This window comes from Zootoca vivipara, chromosome 16 (genome assembly GCF_965207765.1).
Source record: "Zootoca vivipara chromosome 16, rZooViv2.hap1.1, whole genome shotgun sequence".
Classification (NCBI taxonomy): Eukaryota; Metazoa; Chordata; class Lepidosauria; order Squamata; family Lacertidae; genus Zootoca; species Zootoca vivipara.
The window spans coordinates 31,089,319-31,109,980 of record NC_142599.1 but is presented as its reverse complement, the minus strand read 5'-3'; the positions used below and the strand labels follow the sequence as shown (position 1 = coordinate 31,109,980).

Sequence of the window (20,662 nt, the reverse complement as noted above, 5' to 3'; positions counted from 1 at the left end):
TTCTATGTTTGCTGAATTGCTGCCTTTTGGAATTTACTGCTAGTTTTTTAACTTCATTTCTCCGTACCACCTGATGGTATTTTGATAACATGGACATTTGTCGTGAGCTACTTTGGGCACCATGGTGGGGAAGGTGGAATATAAATGAGCTTAGTAGTGACTCATTCCATCACTGGTAAAAACAACCCTGTGTTTACATAGGGTGCAAAGGAGCATCCTTTGTGGAGATAGGCAAAGGGTGCTTGATGATGGCATAGCCAGTTAATCTTTTGGGTGACTAAATGTGATGAATCTTTCTGAGCCTGCATCTGTAGTGGAGTCATTTTTAGATTTTTAAAAATTATTTATGTGCCTGCCCCCCCTCCCCCAAGTCTCCTTGAAGAAGAAGAAGAAGAAGAAGAAGAAGAAGAAGAAGAAGAAGAAGAAGAGGAGGAGTTTGGATTTGATATCCCGCTTTATCACTACCCTAAGGAGTCTCAAAGCGGCTAACATTCTCCTTTCCCTTCCTCCCCCACAACAAACACTCTGTGAGGTGAGTGAGGCTGAGCGACTTCAGAGAAGTGTGACTAGCCCAAGGTCACCCAGCAGCTGCATGTGGAGGAGCGGAGACGAGAACCCGGTTCCCCAGATTATGAGTCTACCGCTCTTAATCACACTGGCAGGATATATATTTAAATATTATTTTAATTACTATTACTACACTTTCCTACCCTAAAACTAAGTAGAAAAACATCTACACCACACATTTAAAACACACTGCTTCCCCCAAAGAGCTCTGGGAAGTGTAATCTTCCACTCACATAGCTACAATTTCCAGCAGTCTTCACAAACAACAGTTCCCAAGTGAAGTTACAGAGAACCAGGCAGAGGGCCTTCCCGTTAGTGGCGCCCTCCCTGTGGAACGCCCTCCCATCAGATGTCAAACAGATAAACAACTATACAATTTTTTTAGAAGACACCTGAAGGCAGCCCTTTAATCCAGTAGTTTTTAGTGTCTGATATTTTTATTGTGTTGTTTATATTTTGCTGGAAGCTGCCCAGAGTGGCTGGGGCAACCCAGTCAGGTGGGTGGCATATAAATAATAAAATTATTATTATTACCACTACCCTGCTAAATGCAATGTCAGGATGGTTCAGGAAGGCTGAAATATCTCCCCCCACTGCCATTTCATACTGAGGAATCCAAGACAGAGTGGTGTGTGTGGTTTATTTTATTATTGATTAACTGATTGGATACTGCCTTTCTGCCAAGGCACCCAAGGTGGTTCACAGTTTAGACACCAAAAGAAACACACAATATGGAACGAAAGACTGGCAGAGTCCACTCATGTCAGCGGGTTGCTGGTAGTCTGTGTGCTCCCTGCTTTGGGCCATACCTGCCAAGTCTCCCGTTTTCCGCAGGAAACCCCCGTTTTTAAAGCCGTTTCCCGCTGTTGTCCCGAATGGCGAAACATCCCGTAATTCCCCTGGATTTTCAAAAATCGGGCAGCGCCGGCACCGGAAGTCACTTCTACGCATGTCTGGACATGTGTAGAAGCGACTTCCGGTGCCGCGCCGCTGCTGATCCCGGATTTTTCAGTCCGGGAGTTGATGGGTATGTATGCCTTGGGCTCCCCTTGCTTCTGCCTGTCCTCAAGGGCATGCAAGTCTCCAGCAGCCCCCAGTGAAGGTAGAGGAGCAGCAGGAGGAACTATCATCACTCAGCAGTAGAGCACCTGCTTTGCTTGCAGAAGGTCCCAGGTTCAATTCTTGGCATTGCCTGATGAATCAGGGGAGGCTTTTGAAGGCCACCTGATCTTCTGGGGCAACCTTGGGCAGTTGGATACCGGCGGTGGGCAGAGCAACAGAGCAGCCAGCATTCTCTGTGGCAGCCCCTAAGCTGCAGGATTCCTTCTTGCCAGAGATGCCATATGACACCTTCGGCGTAGAGCTTCCATCATATGCTGAATACACGCCTCTTTACCCTGGCCATTCATTTCAGCAAGTCTACTCCTGAGTTGGGCTAGCTCTGGAGACAACCCCGTGTTTTGGATCCGCAGCAATAGTGGTGCAATTGACTTCCGACAAGCACACAGAGTGCGAACAAGACTGGGTGTATGTGGGAGGGGGGCTTGTTTAATTTCACTGCACACAGGTGGTGTAGTGACAATAAAGGTTTATTATTATTATTTACCCGCCCTTTCCCTGCCACCGCAAATTATTTTAACTGATTTTAATCTTGTTATCTTGGGACCTTATGGACAAGGGTGGGTAAGAAATCCAGTAATTGTTATTAATAATAAAGCTGTAGATTCTCACCCTCCCACAAAGATATAAATGTCTCCCCTTCTGAAACCTGTGTTTGTGTGTAATATTTATGTACAGTATAGTGATTCTGCTTAGGATGGCTTTGTTCTTTGCCTATTGAGTAGCTTCAGAATCCTTACCCTTTTTTTTGCACTTGGCTTTGGGGGCAAACACTATATTGGCCGTCGCAAGTGACAAACACTCGTGGCTTGCCAGCATCCACACAGCATGTATGTGCAGTGTAAGCCCATCACATGCGGTTATCTGAACTGCACTGCTCCGTGTTGATTTTGCCACATCTTCCATCATTTGCATTGCTCCAATAGCAAAAAAAAAAAAAAAACCCTCTTTTAAACAGCGCAATTCTCCTGGCAAGGTGAGGGTCTCTGGGCTGTCCTGTTTATTGCTGATCGGAAAGCAGCAACAACCCCTGCTCTTCCAGGTAAAAATAAATAAATGTAGAGGGCAGGAAACCAACTGCAGGCATGTGTTCCATCCTCTTCGCTACTGCTTACTCACTCGGAGCTATGGAGTCTGTGATTGGCTGTCAAATAGGAAAGGCCACTGTGGAAAGATGGTCTCTTCCAATGATGGGCGAGGGGTGGTATAAATCCAGGAGGGATGATTCCGCCTTTTCGGCTAGTCTCTTCCAGTGGATGCTCCCCAAATATCCTTCCTCATTTCCAAATGGTCCTCTGGGTATCAGAAGGATGCAGGAGAGGGAGGGTAGGGGGCAGGGGGAGGATGAAGACTGAAAACACTCCCCCCCCTTCGGCTCAGAATGCCTGTAAGGAACATCATCTTTTCAGAAACTTACGAAGCGTGGCAGCCAGGGAACCGAAAAGGAGACTCTAGTGCACAGTGGCAGAGATCATTAGCCCATCTCCTTTCAGGTCAGGAACCAAGGAAGCCCACAGCAGCGGTTTCCCACAGAGACACTCATCTTTTGGTGGCTGGTGCAGAAATATTGGCGCAGGTGGGAAAGGCCAGGTACTCCTGTGGTACAATACGGAGAGAAGGATAACCTGTGCTGAGACAATGGGGGGGTAGGGAGGGAGGGGGGAAATGTTACAGGTCACATACTAAAAGAAGGAGGAAGTTGCACTGCCAGTACAGTGGTACCTCGGGTTACAAATGCTTCAGGTTACAAATGCTTCAAGTTACAGACTCCGCAAACCCAGAAATAACCTCAGGTGAAGAACTTTGCTTCAGGATGAGAACAGAAATTGTGCTCTGGCGGCACGGCGGCAGCAGGAGGCCCCATTAGCTAAAGTGGTGTCTCAGGTTAAGAACAGTTTCAGGTTAAGAACGGACCTCCGGAACGAATTAAGTTCTTAACCAGAGGTACCACTGTATGCAGTGAGGGAGAAGACTCGGGATTGTCTGCTCAGATTGGCAGTTTTGTCTCCAGGGTTTTGTCTTCTCCATCAATTGCTAACACAGACCCTTTTAAATTGGAGGTGCCTGGCATGCTCGACCACTGAGCTGTCGCTTCTTTCCCTTTCACCCCACTCTGTTTTCACTTGAACAGAATGCTTAATGAGTCTAACAGCAGTGGGGAAAACCCCCATCATCAACTGACATTGCAGACAAAGGAACCATCAGTTTGTGCATTTATATTAAACAGGTAAGTTAATGTGTAAGCCCTGCAAACATCCAAATAGGCATCCACACGAAATTGAAATACTGTATGGCATATGCTCAAATATAGGCAGGACGGAGAGGTCCTCAGACAATCATAATACTGTGTAGGGTTGGAAGGGACACCTAGTGCAGGAATCACAGCTAGAGAACCGCTGACAGATGGCCACCTGCACTCTGTTTGGAAACCTCCAGTGAAGGAGAATCCATTGGTTGTGGTCCTCTCCTCTGGAGCAGCAGAAAGCAAGCTTGCTCCAACTTCCATGTGACAGCTTTTTAGATATTTGAAGATGGTAACAGACAGGCAGGCATCCCCAAACTTCGGCCCTCCAGATGTTTTGGACTACAATTCCCATCCTCCCTGACCACTGGTCCTGTTAGCTAGGGATCGTGGGAGTTGTAGGCCAAAACATCTGGAGGGCCGCAGTTTGGGGATGCCTGTACTAGGGGTTGCAAAATCCTCGGGGTGTGTGTGTGTGTGTGTGTGTGTGTGTGTGTGTGTGTGTGTTTGTGTTCTCCTGCCACTAATCCCCATATGCTAGGCATATAATTTATTATTGCATTAAAATGCAAACAGGGCTTCCACACCCGACTCAAAACTGCAGCTGACTCCGGGGCGGTGCAGCTGTTTTAGACACCAGGATCTCTTACCTGGTAGGCTGTTCTCAGACGCCCGTCCCCTCCTCTGCCTCAGGGGAATCCTCTTCTGGTTCTGCTCGCGGTGCCAGCTGGGCAACGGGGGCACTTCCCAAAATGCCCCGGCGGAGAACGTATGGGCAAGAGGGGCCGGATGGGATGTCAGCAAAGCCTGCAGGGGAGAAACGAAGCCAGATTTGCTAAAGCAGACACAGTGGTGTGGGGTGTCCTTTTCTGGTACGTTTTCAAGTTGAAAAAATCTCCTTTCAGCTGAAAGGTTTGCATGCGAACTAACGTATGCATTCACCCTAAAATAGTACCATCCCATGCTCCTCAATGCACTTTCCCATTAAACAAACATTTTATATACTTTCTAACCGTATTTCTGGCTGCATTTTTGTTCTGCTCAATTCATTGTGTCATAGTTGTGGTGCCAGCTAGGCTTGGCTCCCAATGCAGTGGAACCGGTCGCGCTGCCTTAAATCCGTCTCTGTTTTAAAGCACTGTTATACTGCTTTAACAGCTACAAGCTCCCCCAAAGAATTATGGGAGCTGTTGCTTGTTAAAGGTGCTGAGAGCTATTAGGAGACTAGCAACTCCCCTCACAAAGCTGCAGTTCTCAGAGTGGTGTAACAATCCATCTCTCTTCACTGGGAACTCTCAGAATTCTGGCTCTGTGAGTGGAATAGAGAGGCCTCCTAAAAAAGCTCTCAGCAATCTACAGTTCCCATGATTCTATGCGGGGAGCCATGGCTGTTTGGTTTCCACCATAAGTACATTAAGTCCAGACTCTAAACCAGGTATCCCCAAACTTCGGCCCTCCAGATGTTTCTGACTACAATTCCCATCTTCCCTGACCACTGGTCCTGTTAGCTAGGGATCATGGGAGTTGTAGGCCAAAACATCTGGAGGGCCGCTTTTGGGGGATGCCTGCTCTAAACTAACCTCATGGTACCACTGATGGCCTTGTGGTGCTTCCTTTGTCTCTTCCCCTCCACAATTTCCCACATACCTTTCATGACCACCTCAGGGAGCCCGTAGGGTTCATACTGAGTGTCATCAAAGGCCACGGAGACACGTTCCCTGCGCCGATGGCCAAACTCTGGTCCTTCAGTTTGGGTCTGGACATTTCGCCGGTTCCCCTGAGACAAGGGCTCTCTCTTCTGGGAAGCTTCAGGAACTGCAAGTTGACACAGAGGCCTTGAATTAGGGTACATATACACCAGATATTTAAAGCACCCTACCCAACAATCCTGGGAGTTGTAGTTTGCTCCTCACAGTTACAGTTCCCAGCACCCTTAGCAAACTGGGGTTATTGGGGCAGCTGTGCGGTGACAAAAGAAGAGATGTCCGGTTTCCCCCATGACCTTCCTGTGCTAAAAAGAAAAACATTGCCATTTCAAAAAAAGGAGAAATATTTGGCTCCATGTTCCTCCAAGGAATCCTGGGAAATGTAGTTTGTTATGGGTACTGAGAGCTGAGATTCCCAGAGTTCCCTGGGAAGTACTCTGAGAACTGTAGCTCTGAGGGGAGTTCCCAGGATTCTTTTTATTATTATTATTATTTTAAATTAAAAAAAAAATATTAACTTTTCGCACAGATTTACAATTTTTTTTGCCATAATCAAAATATTATTACAATAAATCAAAATAAAGGAAAAATAACGCAAACTAACCTAAGATACAAGAACTAAAAAATAATCTTTACTTAATTAAAAAGAAAACAAACTCCCCCACCACCCAACTCTCCACCCACCCTTTAGTGCTTCCAACCAATCTCAATTGGAAGAGTAATGGGGTACCAATTAAGGTGGATTGGCTACTAAAAATGATATCATATTATAATTTGGCAACAAAAGCAGCGGAAATTAAAGGGATAAATGGGGGGGGGGGGGAAGGCCCAAAATATTGAATATCAAAATGGACAGTAAGGAAATAGGTATACTGACGAACAAAAGAATAAAAAAAGGCGCAAGATGAGATTGAGTTCCCAGGATTCTGGGGGTGGGGTTGGGGTGGGGGTGGGAGCCATGGCTGTTGAAAGTGATATCATAGTGCTTTAAATGTATGCTGCAGATGATTTCCCAGTGCACGAAACAAGGTATTCCTCTTCTCTTCCTCCCCCAGTTTGGATTCTCTCCTCCTATATTCTATGCCTCCCCCCCCCCTTACCATCTGCCATCTCGGCTGCTTCTCTGCCATTTCCCGAGCCGACCAGTTCAAAGGGGCCAGTGTTGTCCTCCTCTCCTCTTTTCTGGTGCCAGGCCTCCCAGGTAGCCAGCTCCTTGCGCAGGACCAGGTTTTCCTGCTGAAGCTGGGCAAGAGAGGCCTCCAGCTGCAGACAGAAAACGGACACCGCTAAGAGCTCGCCCACACTTCCGCTTGCCCCCTGCTTGATTTGCACTTTCTAGACATGGGTCAGAGCCGTTTCCCTCTTGCCCCGATCCTTTCCCAGGGAAAACCCAAGCTTTAGTGCTAAACTGGAGCAAACATCAATCCATCCAGAGAAAACCAGAATTGCAGCTCGCTCTGATTGAGAGCCTAAGAACGATTTTCCCCAGGGGAAAGCAGTGCAATAAGTTGGATAGCCTGAGGCCTGATTTCAAAAGGTTACTTGCAAGAGATCAGTCCAGACACCTGGCAAGAGGAATTTTGTGCTCAGCACCCCCTTCCCCCTCTCCCCCAATATATATATATTCCAAATGCTCTCTCTTTCTTTAAATAGTGTAAGCCTTGGATCTGGCTTGCCCTCCCCTTCTCCCTCCGAATTCCTTTTCCTTTTGTTTTGTGTCTTTTATATTGCAAACCACAGGCAGGGACTGATAGCATCAATGACCTTTGTAAGCTGGTCCACGGGCTTTTTGGTTTTGGCGGGAGAGTGGGACAAAGAGGCTTTCAACAATTAAAATCCATAAAAAATTCCTAGCACGCCTCGAGGAGAATAAACTTACCTGTTCCTGGACTCCAGGATGAACCTGCTTCTCTTCGGGCAGACGTCCCGCTAGACCAACGTCCGCAGTGCTCAACATGCCTCCCTGCAGCTGGGCCGACACCAGAGGGACCTCCGAGGCCTCGCTGCCTCCGCGCACCTCCAAGGTGTTTGAGGGGCTTTCTGCGTGGTGGTGCCCCTCCGCCTCCCTCTGCCCCAGCAGAGCCCGCAGCCTCTGGCCCTCGCCGTCCGCCATTTCCAAGGCTTTCTTGGTCTCCTCCAGCTCCTGCCGGAGGCTCCTCATCAGCTGCTCCTTCTCCTCGGCGTCCGCCAGCAGCTCCTCCACGTGGCGGCTCTGGGTCTCCATGGCTCGCGCCAACCGCTCCGTCTGCCTCCCCAGTGTGGCCTGCAGGACCTGGAGTTTTTCCTGGGCCAAGATGGCTTGGGCCTCGGCTTGGGCTTTGCCAGAGGCCAAGTCCAGGAGGCTCTCCTGCAAACCTTCCACATTCCCCTCCGGGTCGGGGGTCCTGCCTCCTTGACCCCCTGCCTCAGTCTCCCCATGGGCCTGCCGTGGGGCTGGCGCTGGTGCATCTTCTCCTGTTTCAGACGTCTCTACGTCCGAGGCCAGTGCCTTCCCCGGCTCTGCCACAGCCTCGGGTTCAAGTGCCCCTCTTTCCTCCTCAACCTCTTCTGCCACAGAGACTTCCCCGCCGCCCGCCAAGGCCTGTCCTTTGCTCCTGGGGGCCTGGCAATCCCCATGGATCTCTGGGGAGTCCTTTGTCTTTTGCCAGCCCGCCGCTCCCACCAGTGGGCCTAACTGCCTCTTCTGGGCCCAGGCCCGGCTTTTCTCTTGCTGCCAGCAAGCCTCAAGGAGGGTTTTGCGTTGGCTCTCCGAGGCATCCAGGCGGCGCCGCAACGTCAAAACCTCGGTTCTGAGGGCCTGTAGTTCCTCCCGGCCCCGCTCCGTACTCTGGGCCCGGGAGCTCGGTGAGGGAAAGCCTGAGGAAAGAGATGGCAGAGAAGAGAAGGCCTGAGAACAGTGATACATTGTAGTTAAAAGAGATAAAACCACAATTTCGTCATTCAGGTCTTACATTTTAAGTGCACACTTCCAAAGCATCCTGGGAATCGTAGTTTACCCCTGTATGGAGCTGTGGTTCCCAGCACCCATAACAAACTACAGTTCCCAGGGTTCCGGGGGGGAGGGGGAAGCTGCGTGCTTCAAATGTGTTTTGCAAGAAGCCTCAATTAAAACAAAAATTGAACTGCATGCGGCAAGTTGCTAGTGCTGGTGGGTGCGTGGAGAGAAAAAGCAGCAAGCGAAATTTCAGTGGGTCTACTCTGAGGGCACAGTCATATACAGCAGAATCTGATTCAGGTATGCCGAAATCAGGAGTCAGGATCTGGAGGCAAAAATATTACGTTCTACCATTCTGTGTATAAATCTTGCTTGCAATGCTCCCTTGCATTAAAAAAAAAATATTATGGGTTGGGGAGGAATTCAACATAGTGCTAAGGAGATCACTCTGTCAGCAAAAGCATTTCGGACGGCTTGCCTGATGGAAGGATCTGCCCTCTCCTCCCCCCGCACACCGTTTGGGGTGTGTGTGTCTCCCAACCCCCCCCCCCCAAAGACTTGGGGTACATGGAGGGCAGAGGAGGGAGCCGACGGGGGAGAGCCCCACGGCACTAGCGGAAGCATTCACTAGTGGGACGCATTCACTGAATCCAGCCCCATATATTTCTTTTAAAGAAACATATAATTTAAAAAATCCTCCATTCTCCAATTCTTTACACTTGGACAACAGGAAAAAAAATTGATTTAATTAGAGTTCCTGGAAGTTCAAATGCAAGCTTCTGAATATGAATGCACAACATTTCAATTACGTATTTTTTATTACTAGGTATTACACTTATAAATAGCCACACAGACACAGCACTCACCTCTGACACTATCCATCAAAAGAAAAAAAAAATATTTCTGTTCCTCCCCACTCAGGAGGAGTTCAAACACAGTTAGTGGGGGAACCAGTTCACCGGTTTGTCATCCATTAACTAGGTAGCCTTAAATCATCCAAATTTAGGATTGAGGTTCCATCCCTAGTTTAAAGGGCTACTGCTCCTTTAGAACTAGTATAGGTAATAAAATCTGGAGCAGCAGCGTGGTGCAGTGGTTAGGGTGCTGGACTAGGAACTGGGAGACCAGGGTTCGAATCCCCCCACCCAGTAATGAAAGCTCACTGGGTCATCTTGGCAGGGGGCTGTCACAGTCTCTCAGTCTAACTCACAGGGTTGTTGGGAAGATGAAATGGGGAGTGAGAAGAACCATGAACTCTTGAGCTCTTAGGAGAAAAAATTGGAGTATACAGTGGTGCCTCGCTTAACGAATGCCCTGCTTAACGAAATTTCCGCTTAACGAAATGATTTTTTGAGCAGAGGTTGCCTCGCTAGACGAATTCGTTTTATGAAAAATTCGTCTAGCGAATCGCGGTTTCCCATAGGAATGCATTGAAATTCAATTAATGCGTTCCTATGGGCAAAAAAAAATCCACAAAAAAAATCAATGGGATTCGCTAGACGATCTATGGGATTCGCTAGACGAATTTTTCGTTATAAGAAAAGACCTGTGGAACGAATTAAATTCGTCTAGCGAGGCACCACTGTAACTATAACCAGGAATGAACACATGAAAGAAAAGCACAGTTAACAGAGTTTTAAAGAAAAATAAAAATATTATTAATTTATTAACTTGCAAACTTGTTCCCTTGTTAGCAAGGGATTACCCTACAACTGAAAAATGCCATAATACAAGCAAAACAGGGTGGAATCCAACTAAGTTCTGCTTGTAGTAAACTTTTTTAAATGAATGGGCCTAAATTGGTCATATCTATTAATTTCAAAGGTCTACAGGAGTGCCTGGGGTGCTCTGGTCCATGGGGTCATGAAGAGTCGGACACGACTAAACGACTAAACAATAACAACTCTGAGTAGGACACTGGATCAAACCCATACACCTACTGTACATGAAAGCTAAATATAATACAAAATATAACTATTCCATATATATACCAGAAAGGTATGCCATATATGAAATACTATACATAACATACAAAATATAATCACAATATGCAAACACATTTCTATATAACCATGACCAGGGATAAATACAACAAGGACTGAAGGCTCGCGATTCTTGCAAAGACAAAATCAAATGCAGACTGCTCTTTACATCCCTGCCATCTAACACAAACACACACAAAAACATGTGCGGAGTCCCACCTTTCAATTTGGTGTGAGCTCCCCGTTTCTCAGCCGGCTGCTCCAAGCGGGAAGAGCTTATGCTACGACGGCTGCCACTAGAGGGCACCTTTTCTGTCCCAAGTAGGCCCTGTTTTGAAAGTGGGTGTTAAGAGCAGAGAGGTCAGAGGCACAAGGCAGAAGGCCACTTTTTCCACCCACGTCTGTCCAGTGACTGCTTTGATGCCCCCACTGCAAAAGAGAAAGTTGGCAAAAGAAAGGAGTCTGGGTTGTTGTTGTTTTCTTGGAGACTATTATTCTGGTCCACCCATTTTTTTTCTGGCCGTGGCCTTTTCCTTTGTTGCAAATATCGTGGCAGGAGGGCTGAGTTAAAGCAACTCAAAGAGTACTTTATTAATCTTATGGTAAAATGACATTCCAATAAAGCCTGCAGAGGGTTGTTCCATGCTTACATCAGACACATGTAAGGAAAAAATTGAGTTCGGACACTGTCAAATCACTGAACCATTTAATACATTGCTAAGGCTTCAGCTATTCATGACTCATTCTCTATAAGCAAGCACGAGTGTCTGCAGGTCTGACATTAACGCCATTCTCTTTACCTAACCTCAACTCTCCACAGGCCTCAATGGTCGGTGCAAAGGTTCCTGGGATTGCTAGGCGCTGTTTTTGCACCATTTCTGCCATTTTCGCACTCTCTTAGGGCCGCTTTTGCCCCTTTCCGTGCCACTTCCAGGTTCGCAGCGATGTGCGCATGCGCAGTCGCCTGTGCCTTGAATGCATGTAAATGGGGAGCTGCTTGTACATTTTTTAAAAATTCAAAAACATGGAGAAGCGGCAGTTCCGTGGCAGAATACCTGCTCTGTGTGCAGAAGGTTCCTGCTTCAATCGCAATTTAAAGAAGTCTTAAAGGGAATTCTCTCTGCCTGAGGACCTTAGACAGCCACTGCCAAGAACTTAAAAAGAGAGACCAGCATCCTGGTCTCACAGCGGCCAGCCAGGTGCCTGTGGACAACCTGCTACCAGGACCCAAGCACAAGAGAACTCTCCCTTCCTGTGGTTTCCAGCAACTGGTTTTCAGAAGAATTGCTGCCTCCAGCTGCGGAGGCAGAGCAGTAGGCCTCTATTCCATGAATTTGCCTAGTCCTCTTTTGAAGCCATCTAGGTTTGTGGCATCAAAAAAACCAAGATCATTGCCACTGGTCCCATCACCTCCTGGCAAATAGAAGGGGAAGAAATGGAGGCCGTGACAGATTTTACTTTCTTGGGCTCCTTGATCACTGCAGATGGTGACAGCAGTCACGAAATTAAAAGACACCTGCTTCTTGGGAGAAAAGCAATGACAAGCCTAGACAGCATCTTAAAAAGCAGAGACATCACCTTGCCTACAAAGGTCCGTATAGTTATGGTTTTCCCAGTAGTGATGTATGGAAGTGAGAGCTGGACCATAAAGAAGGCTGATCGCCAAAGAATTGATGCTTTTGAATTATGGTGCTGGAGGAGACTCTTGAGAGTCCCATGGACTGCAAGCAGATTAAACCTATCCATTCTTAAGGAAATAAACCCTGAGTGCTCACTGGAAGGACAGATCGTGAAGCTGAGGCTCCAATACTTTGGCCACCTCATGAGAAGAGAAGACTCCCTGGAAAAGACCCTGATGTTGGGAAAGATGGAGGGCACTACGAGAAGGGGACGACAGAGGACGAGGTGGTTGGACAGTTTTCTCGAAGCCACCAACCTGAGTCTGACCAAACTGCGGGAGGCAGTGGAAGACAGGAGTGCCTGGCGTGCTATGGTCCATGGGGTCACGAAGAGTCGGACACGACTAAACGACTAAACAGCAACAGGTTTGTGGCCATCACTGCCTCCGGTGGGAGTGAGTTCCATAGTTTGCGCTGCATGAAGGAGGACTTCTGTTTACCTGTCCTGAATCATCCAACATTCAGCTTCATTGGATGATCTGGTTGCTACAAGTCTTCATTAACTTTGTGACATATCAGTGATGGCGTTATCATAAATTGCTGCTTATTTTGCACCCAAGGATTCTTGGTACTGCAGTTCTGCCTGACCTCACTGTTTGAAAGATGCCCATAGCACATGTGTATGGTTTACATTATACATTATACAGTATACTATATTATATTATATTATAGTTATGAGTTTGGGGGAGGAGGAAATAGGCTATATACATCCGGGGGCGCTGGATCTTAGGGAAGTCAATCAAAAACTCGTGTTTCTGGGGGTGTTTTTTGTATAAAAAACAGCTCAACAACTTTCGGGGTGTCCTGGTTTTTACTTTTTGAAACATGGCAACCCTAGTGTTGAGGCGATAGCCTGGGAGATGAGCCATTAAGGAAAACAAAAGAAAGTGGCTCTGTGCAAGACAGCAAACTCATGGTTGGTTAGAAGAAGGACGAAGCCAGCGTTATAGTCGCAGTGATTTGACCTGGAAGTAAAGCAGCAAGCCGGAGTGAGTTTGAGAGCCGTGACTGATTTCTGTTTGAATCCAAGGCTGCGGCTACGAGAGAAGCAAGACCCTATTGGGATGTAAATGCTGTAAAACCCTCCACTGTAGGCTTGGATTGTATATATGTGGAAATAAACCATATATCATAAGGACACCACGGTCTCAGCTGTGCCTCATTTCCAAAAGTAAACACCAATCCCAGATAAGTGCCTGAAACTCCTGGAAACTTGCACCGCTCAGAGATTGGGGTGGCGTGCAACAATATGTTAGGAAGATTAGCCTACCTTTTGCTGGTGCCTGCTTTGGCGCAGGTCTCCCACATCGACTGACGGCCGCCTCCCTCTGCTTTCCAGGGGGCTGCTCTGGAACAGAAGAAAAAGAAAGGAACTCCAATCCATTAGAGGGAGGCAATAAATGTCAACCGTTGCGCCGCCACTTGAAACGTCCTCACCTGAGCAATAGCCCAGTGGCCATTGGGAGAGAAGGATGCTGAAATAAATGGGCCATTGGCCTGATCCAGCAGCCAGACTCTTACGTTATTAAGAGGAAAGAGCACCCTATGTGTTGTTGTATTATGGGCTACGCTACAGCCATGAGGGGAAAGGCAGAGGTGTCTAGGCCCCAAATCTACACATCTATCTATCCACCCTGTTGCCAGGCAGTTGAAGAATGGTCACAATTCAAGGGCACAGCACAGGACCATTTTGAGGAGAGCGAGGAGCAAGGCTGGTGAGGGGTGTCAACTGGGAGGGGGCCTGGGCTGGGGAAAGCCCTGAGGACTGCATAGGGAGGCCTGGAGTTCCCAAAGAGGCAGGAATTGCGAAGCCCTGCTGGTTCCGCTGGTGTTGCAGCCAACGGAGAGGCTGGATCGGGCTGCTCTGCAGCCAGCATCTTGCATAAAAGTGCCTGCCGCCGTCCCCCGCCCCGTCCCCTGCAACCTCCAGCGCTGCCAAGACTCCCTTGACCTGTTCCCGAGAAGAAGCTTGTAAAAAGGCACTCGGCTGATGAGCTGCAGCCTTGTAAAACTCTCCACCTGCAGATTGGGGGCCGGAGGGGAGGGTGGGTGATGGGAAACACTGGCTGCTATCTTCGGTAGCGTTTCCTGCGAAGAAACACAGCCGATATAATTAATGGTGCTAATAATTGTGCCCGGCCAACCAACGAGGACACGGGGCCTCGTAAAACATGTCAGGCGGTGCACGAGGAAGGGGGGGAATACCCAACCAGCAAGGTTGCTTCGTCATGGTTTTGCGCAGAGCTGGGGCCAGGATTTAGGGGGTGGTCGTGGATTCCCTTTCTCTCTCACACCAGCAGTAGCTGGTGCCCATTAGAACCGGTAGGGCAGAAGGCAGGGAGCCCACCAGTAGGTGGCGCCAGAGCCAATGGCAGGCAGAGCCAACCAAAGCTAGTTTGGTCCTCATCCACCTTCCTGTTGAGTTCTACAAGAGGAAACGCTGAGACCAAGGAGGAGGACTCTGGCAGGCAGGGCCACCACCTGGACTGGCTGTTTGAAAGAAGAAAGGCAGGTGGGGGCTGTTTGAGGGCAGACCGAGGTTGGTGGGGCAGTTCCCCATTGCCCTGATGGACCAGAACTTCATGATGTGGGTTTGTTTATCTTTTTACAAGGCAGGGGGATGCCTCATTTATAGTAATAATAATAATAATAATAATAATAATAATAATAATAATAATAATAATAATAATATATTTATATCCCACCCATCTGGCTGGGTTTCCCCAGCCACTCTGGGCGGCTTACAACAGAAAAATGAAATAAAATAATCTATTTAAAGCCTCTCTGAACAGGGCTGCCTTCAGATGTCCTTTCTTTCCTTTCCTTTTGCAAATTCATAATCACAGTCCTCCCGTGCTACCCCAGCGAGGGGCAATAGATGCACCCTATCTGCAGGAGGAGGGAAGGGGGAGACTAACACTTTGCAGGCAAGCCTCTTTCTGAAAAGCAGGTGGTGGAGCTCAAAGCCTGAACTCCTAACTGTTACAGGACAGGCAGGTGCACAGGGGCACAGGAGCTGTTTAGGAATTGAAGAGTCGAACTAGGGAGGGCAAGGGCTGGATTCAAATCAGCCCAGTTCCCCATTCAACTATTACTGCTCTTGGATGGGGCCGCTAGAGCAAGTATTGCAATCGCTCTTCCTCTGTTTGGAATATCAATAGCCCTCCTCACAGGGTTGCTTGTGGAGACAAATGAGGCCATTACGGTGAGGCACATGCACAGTTAAAAAGCGAAATTAACAGCGCCCCTCGGAGAGGACAAGAGGATGCCTTTGGAACCATGCAGGTTTAATGTCTTTACGTACCCCTCCCACAAAAAGCCCTGCCTAATAATAATATTTCTTAAAAGGAGCCACACAGATGTGTGCATGAATTTGGTTGGGATTAGATACTTATAGGCTGCAATCACCCACACCCTGCCCATTCTCCCACTGCTGCCCTATCTGTGTGGATGTGGCAAATTTGGACTACCGTACCAGTTTGTTCCACAATATGGCCCACCAGGGTCTCACCAAAACGTATGAGTCTGCTGCCAGCCTGGTTTTGCAAGACCCAGAGCTTTGGTCAGCCGGGCAACAGTAGCATAGACCCCTCCCAGAGCCTCAACACCAGAGGTTTGGTCAAGCAGGCCACCATGGCATAGACAAAGGCTGGCACTAGAGCTGTGTGCTTAGCCTTAAGTCAACCTTAAGTTGGAAGGGACCCTGATGGTCATCTAGTCCAACCCCCTGCAGTGCAGAAACCTTTTGCTCAACGTGGGGCTCGAGCCCGTGATCCTGAAATGTAGAGTCTCATGCCTACTCACCTCCGTCTGGCCGCCTCGCTGCTTCTTCCACTGAGCCAGCTCAGCTCGGATCAACTCCAGCTGCCCCTGCAAATTCCATAGTTCCCTTTCCTTTTCTTGCATCCGGGTTTCCGCTTTGCCAAGAGCGAGTCTCAACTCTGAATGGCAGAGGAGGGAAAAGGAAAAGCTGCTCAGGCAGCGGTGGGGAACCGTTTCCACCCCGAGGGCCACATTCCCTTCCGAGGGCCACATGGTGGGTGGGGCCAGAGTCTAAAGTGGGTGGGGCGAGGATGCAAATGCAGCGTTTGCATGGTAAGCCTCACGCATTCCCAGCAAGGCCAGGGAGAATTGTGGTCCGGGGAGAGTTCTGAGGGCCGGGCGGAATTCTGAGGGCCGCATGGTTTTTAAAAACCTACAGACCACGTTCCGATACCTTGATTTTCTTTCTCCAGCCTCTCTCCCATGGATGCCAGTTCCGATGCCATCGCCTGGGCCCCTTCGCCATTCTCTGTGGGGATGGGGCTCCCAGGTGGGGCACTGGGACAAGCCGCTTCTTGCTGCCAGGAGGCGGCGGGGCTCTCCTTCCCGCAGGGGCCTCCAACAGCAGGGCTGCTATCCTGAATCTGCTGGAAAGTGGGAAATGAGTAAGAGAAAGACCAGCTTTAAAAGCAGACTCTGCCAATCCGAAGCCTTTCAGGTGTCCTAGACTACAAGTCCCATCGGATTCAACCAGCGCTGGCTGATGGGAGCCAGAGTCCAAAACGCCTGGAGGGCACCAGTTGGCGATGGCTGTTCCAAAGCCAGATTAAAGCAATACTCACACTTGCTCCGGCTGCAAGGGTCCTGCTAAGCTCTGCTTTGGCCTCGATGGCACCTAGAGAACAGAGGGAGAACTGGTTGCCTGGGGAACCAATTTGGGCCTGCAGACTGAATAAAGCCTACCTGTGGTAGTAGGTTATATAGACACGAGCAAAACCACTCCGCTGTGGACTACTGCCCCATCTCCAAGCCACCAGAGTTTTGATTTTCCTCTTCCCTCCGTGTCCCTTTTCCCTTGTGTGTCGTGTTTTGTCTTGTTTTCATATTGTAAAGCCTGTGGGCAGGGACGGTCCTGTATGCAAGGCTTTGTGGGAGCCTTTTTGGGTGAAGAGTGGGGGTACAAATGCCCTAAATAAATCTAAATCTAAATCCCTCAACTGACAAGCCCTTCTCTCTCTCCCCCCCCCCCCCCCGCCACGAAGTCACAGACACTGCCTTGACTCTTTCCCGTGACTCTTCAGCCGCTAATTCCACCTCCATCTGGCAAAGCTTCTAATCCCCGGACGTAGGAAGAGGCGCCTCTTGCTTGCAGGCTTGGCCTAAGAGGACCCTGTGCCCTTTCCTCAGCTTCCGGTTTCTTACCTTCGGCCCACGGCGTGGAGGAACCCCAGCGGGGGGGCAGGAGGGCCAAGTGGGACTGCGACTGCAGCTTGTCCAGTTCGATTTGGCACCTGGAGGGAGGCAGAGAGAAGGAAACAGGAGAAAGGAGATCCTCCATGGTCATAGGCAGTGTACCTGTGTGTACCAGTCTGTAGTGAGATCCTGTACCTGGGGAACTTTTTACTCCAGCCAATGGAATGTACCAGCTTTTTTTTTGCTTTTTTGTTTCATGGGATGCTCCAAATAAAGAACTGATCCAGGAAAGTAGAACTTAAGAAGTTCAAATCTATTGTCCCAATATATTTTGTTTAGGGGCATTATATGACCCCAAAATGCGCTGGAATTTGGCTTGGGGTAGCAAAGCATCCCACAAAAACTTAGACTCTCCAAGTATCCCGATTTTCAGGGGCAGTCCCAGATTTACAAAAGCCATCCTGGTTTCTGATTTGATCCCGGAATGTCCTGCTTTTCCTTAAAAGGTAAAGGTAAAGGGACCCCTGACCAGTCGTGACCGACTCTGGTGTTGTGGCACTCATCTCGCTTTACTGGCCGAGGGAGCTTCCAGGTCATGTGGCCAGCATGACAAAGCTGCTTCTGGTGAACCAAAGCAGCACGCGGAAACGCCGTTTACCTTCCCGCTGTAGTGGTACCTATTTATCTACTTGCACTTTGACGTGCTTTCGAACTGCTAGGTTGGCAGGAGCTGGGACCAAGCAATGGGAGCTCACCCCGCCGCGGGGATTCGAACCGCCGACCTTCTGATCGGCAAGCCCTAGGCTCTGCTTTTCCTTAGGACGTCCCTATTTTCATCAGAGAAATGTTGGCGCTTATGGAGTTATCTGGCTCCCGAGCCATCTGAAGGCAGCCCTGGTTAGGGAAGTTTTTAAAATGTTTAATTGTGTTTTTATATATGTTGGAAGCCACTCAGGGTGGCTGAGGCAATCCAGTCAGATGGGTGAGGTATAAACAGTAACATGATGATGACGATGGAATAGGACGTCACTATTTTCATCAGAGAAATGTTGGAGGGTATAAACCAGGCACCCCCAAACTTCGGCCCTCCAGATGTTTTGGACTACAATTCCCATCTTCCCCGACCACTGATCCTGTAAGCTAGGGATCATGGGAGTTGTAGGCCAAAACATCTGGAGGGCCGCAGTTTGGGGGTGCCTGGTATAAACTCTCCATCAGGCTTTCCGTTTTGTCCTTGACAAAGAAGTCACCTGGAGTGGCTATGGCAATTGAATCAGATGGGTGGGGTATGAATGAATGAATGAATGAAGGTTTTGTGGTGGTCACCTGCTTGGAGGGTTTTTAAAAAAGGATTAGACAAACCCATTGCTATCACTGGGTACTAGCCACAATGGCTATGCCACTGTTGGGAGACGTATACCTCCGATTCCCTGTCTAATTGGAGTCTAATTGGCCACTGTTTTGAAGAAGGTGCTTGACTGCATGTTTTCCATTTTAACCCCCACCCACCCTGAACCATAACGCAAGAGTCCTACCTTACAGGGTTGTTGTAAGACTTACTGAGCGAATGTAGACAGAGCATTTTGCATGCTCCAAACGCCAGTTTTATTTACCAAAGGAAGCTCAGAGATTTTGCCACCTGCACAGATTTATGGAAATCAAACTAATCTGCATATATCTGCTGACTGTGCTATTATTTCTTCTGCTCCTGTAAGCACCAGGCAGACCAAACGGCTGTCTAGGACACTGAAGCCCTGTCCTTTGAGCCATGGAAATCCAGCATAGCTCCTTCCCTCGGACTTCTGCGATTTCATCAAGCATAGCACCCCCCTTCCTTCATGGCCTTCAGGTCTAGAAACTTGTTTTGTTACTTTAAAAGTTGTTCCTAGGATCCCTGCACCTGGCTACTGAATTCTGCTTCCACCCGACAAGCCTGCAAACCTGTGGGGCACAGACTGCTGCTTTCGTCTCTGTCCTTGTGACGCCAATCCCACCGACCCCACGAATCCCAGCAACGTTTCCTGCACTGTACCTACGCAGCTCTTCTTCCAGTTCCGTTTGGCGTCGGGTGGCCTGAGCGAGTTGAGCCTCCAGGCAGCTCAGCTGGGCTTCTTTGGCTTGCAGCTCCTGCGCCAACCGCTGACGGCTACGCTCCACTTGCTCACACGCCTCGGCCAGACTCCTGTTCTCCTGAGAGAGAAGGGCCCACGAGGCCCGTTCCTCTTCGTGCTGCAAAGAACAGCGAGAGATGAGCCGCATTAAAACAAAACCAAAAAAAGCAGGGTGGTTTGTGTCCACGGAATCATAGAATTGTAGAGCTGGAAGGCACCCAAGGGACATCTAGTCCAGCCCCCGGCAATGGAGGAATCACAGCTCCAATCCAGCCCTGCTCAGAGGAGACCTGTCGAAATGAATGAAAATGCATCACCCAATTTCAGTTCAGTGTAAACTCTGTTGGGTGCAAACCAATGTTGGTTATACATCAGGGATGTGGCCCTCCAGGGCTCTCTATCTGGCCCTCAGGAATCTTTCTGAGCCACATACCCATCCTTTGCACACACAGCTTGTTTTTGCCTGCCTGGAATGTGCCCTTGAACTCTGATCGTGCCTCTTGCTTCTTTGGGTGGAGCACAGAAAGGTGCGTAGGGTTGTATGTAATATTTGCATTCCTTGCTCCACCCACTTTTGTCTAGGGCCCCACTCACAATTAGCATGCGGCCCTCAGAAGGCTGGCCAGAAGGGAATGTGGACCTCGGACCGAAAAAGGTTCCCCACTCCTGCTGCACATCCTGCCTATATATTGTAGTGTAGTGATATTCCTTGCTCCAAAATGTGAGTCAGCTGGGTACATTCTGAACACTCCCCGCTAAAAAAATAATCAAGTTTCATGATCCATATAAAGATACTGCATTGTTTCCCCTGGTTTATTGCACTTCCAGTGCTTTTTCCCAGCTTGCAGTCTGGTTTTTTATTTTCCAAGAAAGCACACAGATTATAGACATAATCCTGAGTTTTTCTCCAGTATCACGAGAGCTAGAAGCTTGCTTTTTGATAATTTTCGAAAACTTAAAAGATTCATACCCTTCTTTCGCTGACTGCAAATCTCCAGTCAGCCCTGGATCTGAGAATTGGCCTCGGCTTAATCCTCTACCCCTGAGCTATGGGGCAATAACCACACTGGCCTACCTTGCAGGGTCCGTGCAAGAACTCTGAGATAGTGTATGCAACATAAATTGAACGTATGGTGAACAGCAATA

At 48.7% G+C, this 20,662-nt stretch overlaps 1 protein-coding gene across 1 annotated transcript; it reads right to left on the bottom strand.

The window, feature by feature from the left end:
• Positions 1 to 562: 562 nt before the first annotated feature.
• On the bottom strand, positions 563 to 20,523 carry LOC118076235 (uncharacterized). The gene is made up of 12 exons (XM_088659919.1): positions 19,438 to 20,523; positions 17,415 to 17,503; positions 16,835 to 16,887; positions 16,447 to 16,639; positions 15,973 to 16,171; positions 13,501 to 13,578; positions 10,771 to 10,886; positions 7,514 to 8,490; positions 6,735 to 6,897; positions 5,576 to 5,743; positions 4,579 to 4,735; positions 563 to 3,311 (listed from the first exon to the last, which is right to left on the bottom strand). Exons 1-11 carry the CDS (start codon positions 19,743 to 19,745, stop codon positions 4,593 to 4,595), a joined length of 2,487 nt encoding a protein of 828 aa, XP_088516045.1. The 5' UTR covers positions 19,746 to 20,523; the 3' UTR covers positions 563 to 3,311; positions 4,579 to 4,592.
• Between the last annotated feature and the right edge of the window lie 139 nt (positions 20,524 to 20,662).

Bases quoted from the DNA above. Each gene is read 5' to 3' on its own strand.
- LOC118076235 (XM_088659919.1), bottom strand. From the start codon at position 19,745: ATGTCCCTTGGGTGCCTTCCAGCTCTACAATTCTATGATTCCGTGGAC. The intron at 13,579-15,972 runs GTTTCTGCACTG...CTTCTGTTCCAG, and splicing joins AGCCCCACGTTGAGCAAAAG to AGCAGCCCCCTGGAAAGCAG. The intron at 5,744-6,734 runs GTAAGGGGGGGG...GTCAACTTGCAG, and splicing joins AGCAGCCGAGATGGCAGATG to TTCCTGAAGCTTCCCAGAAG.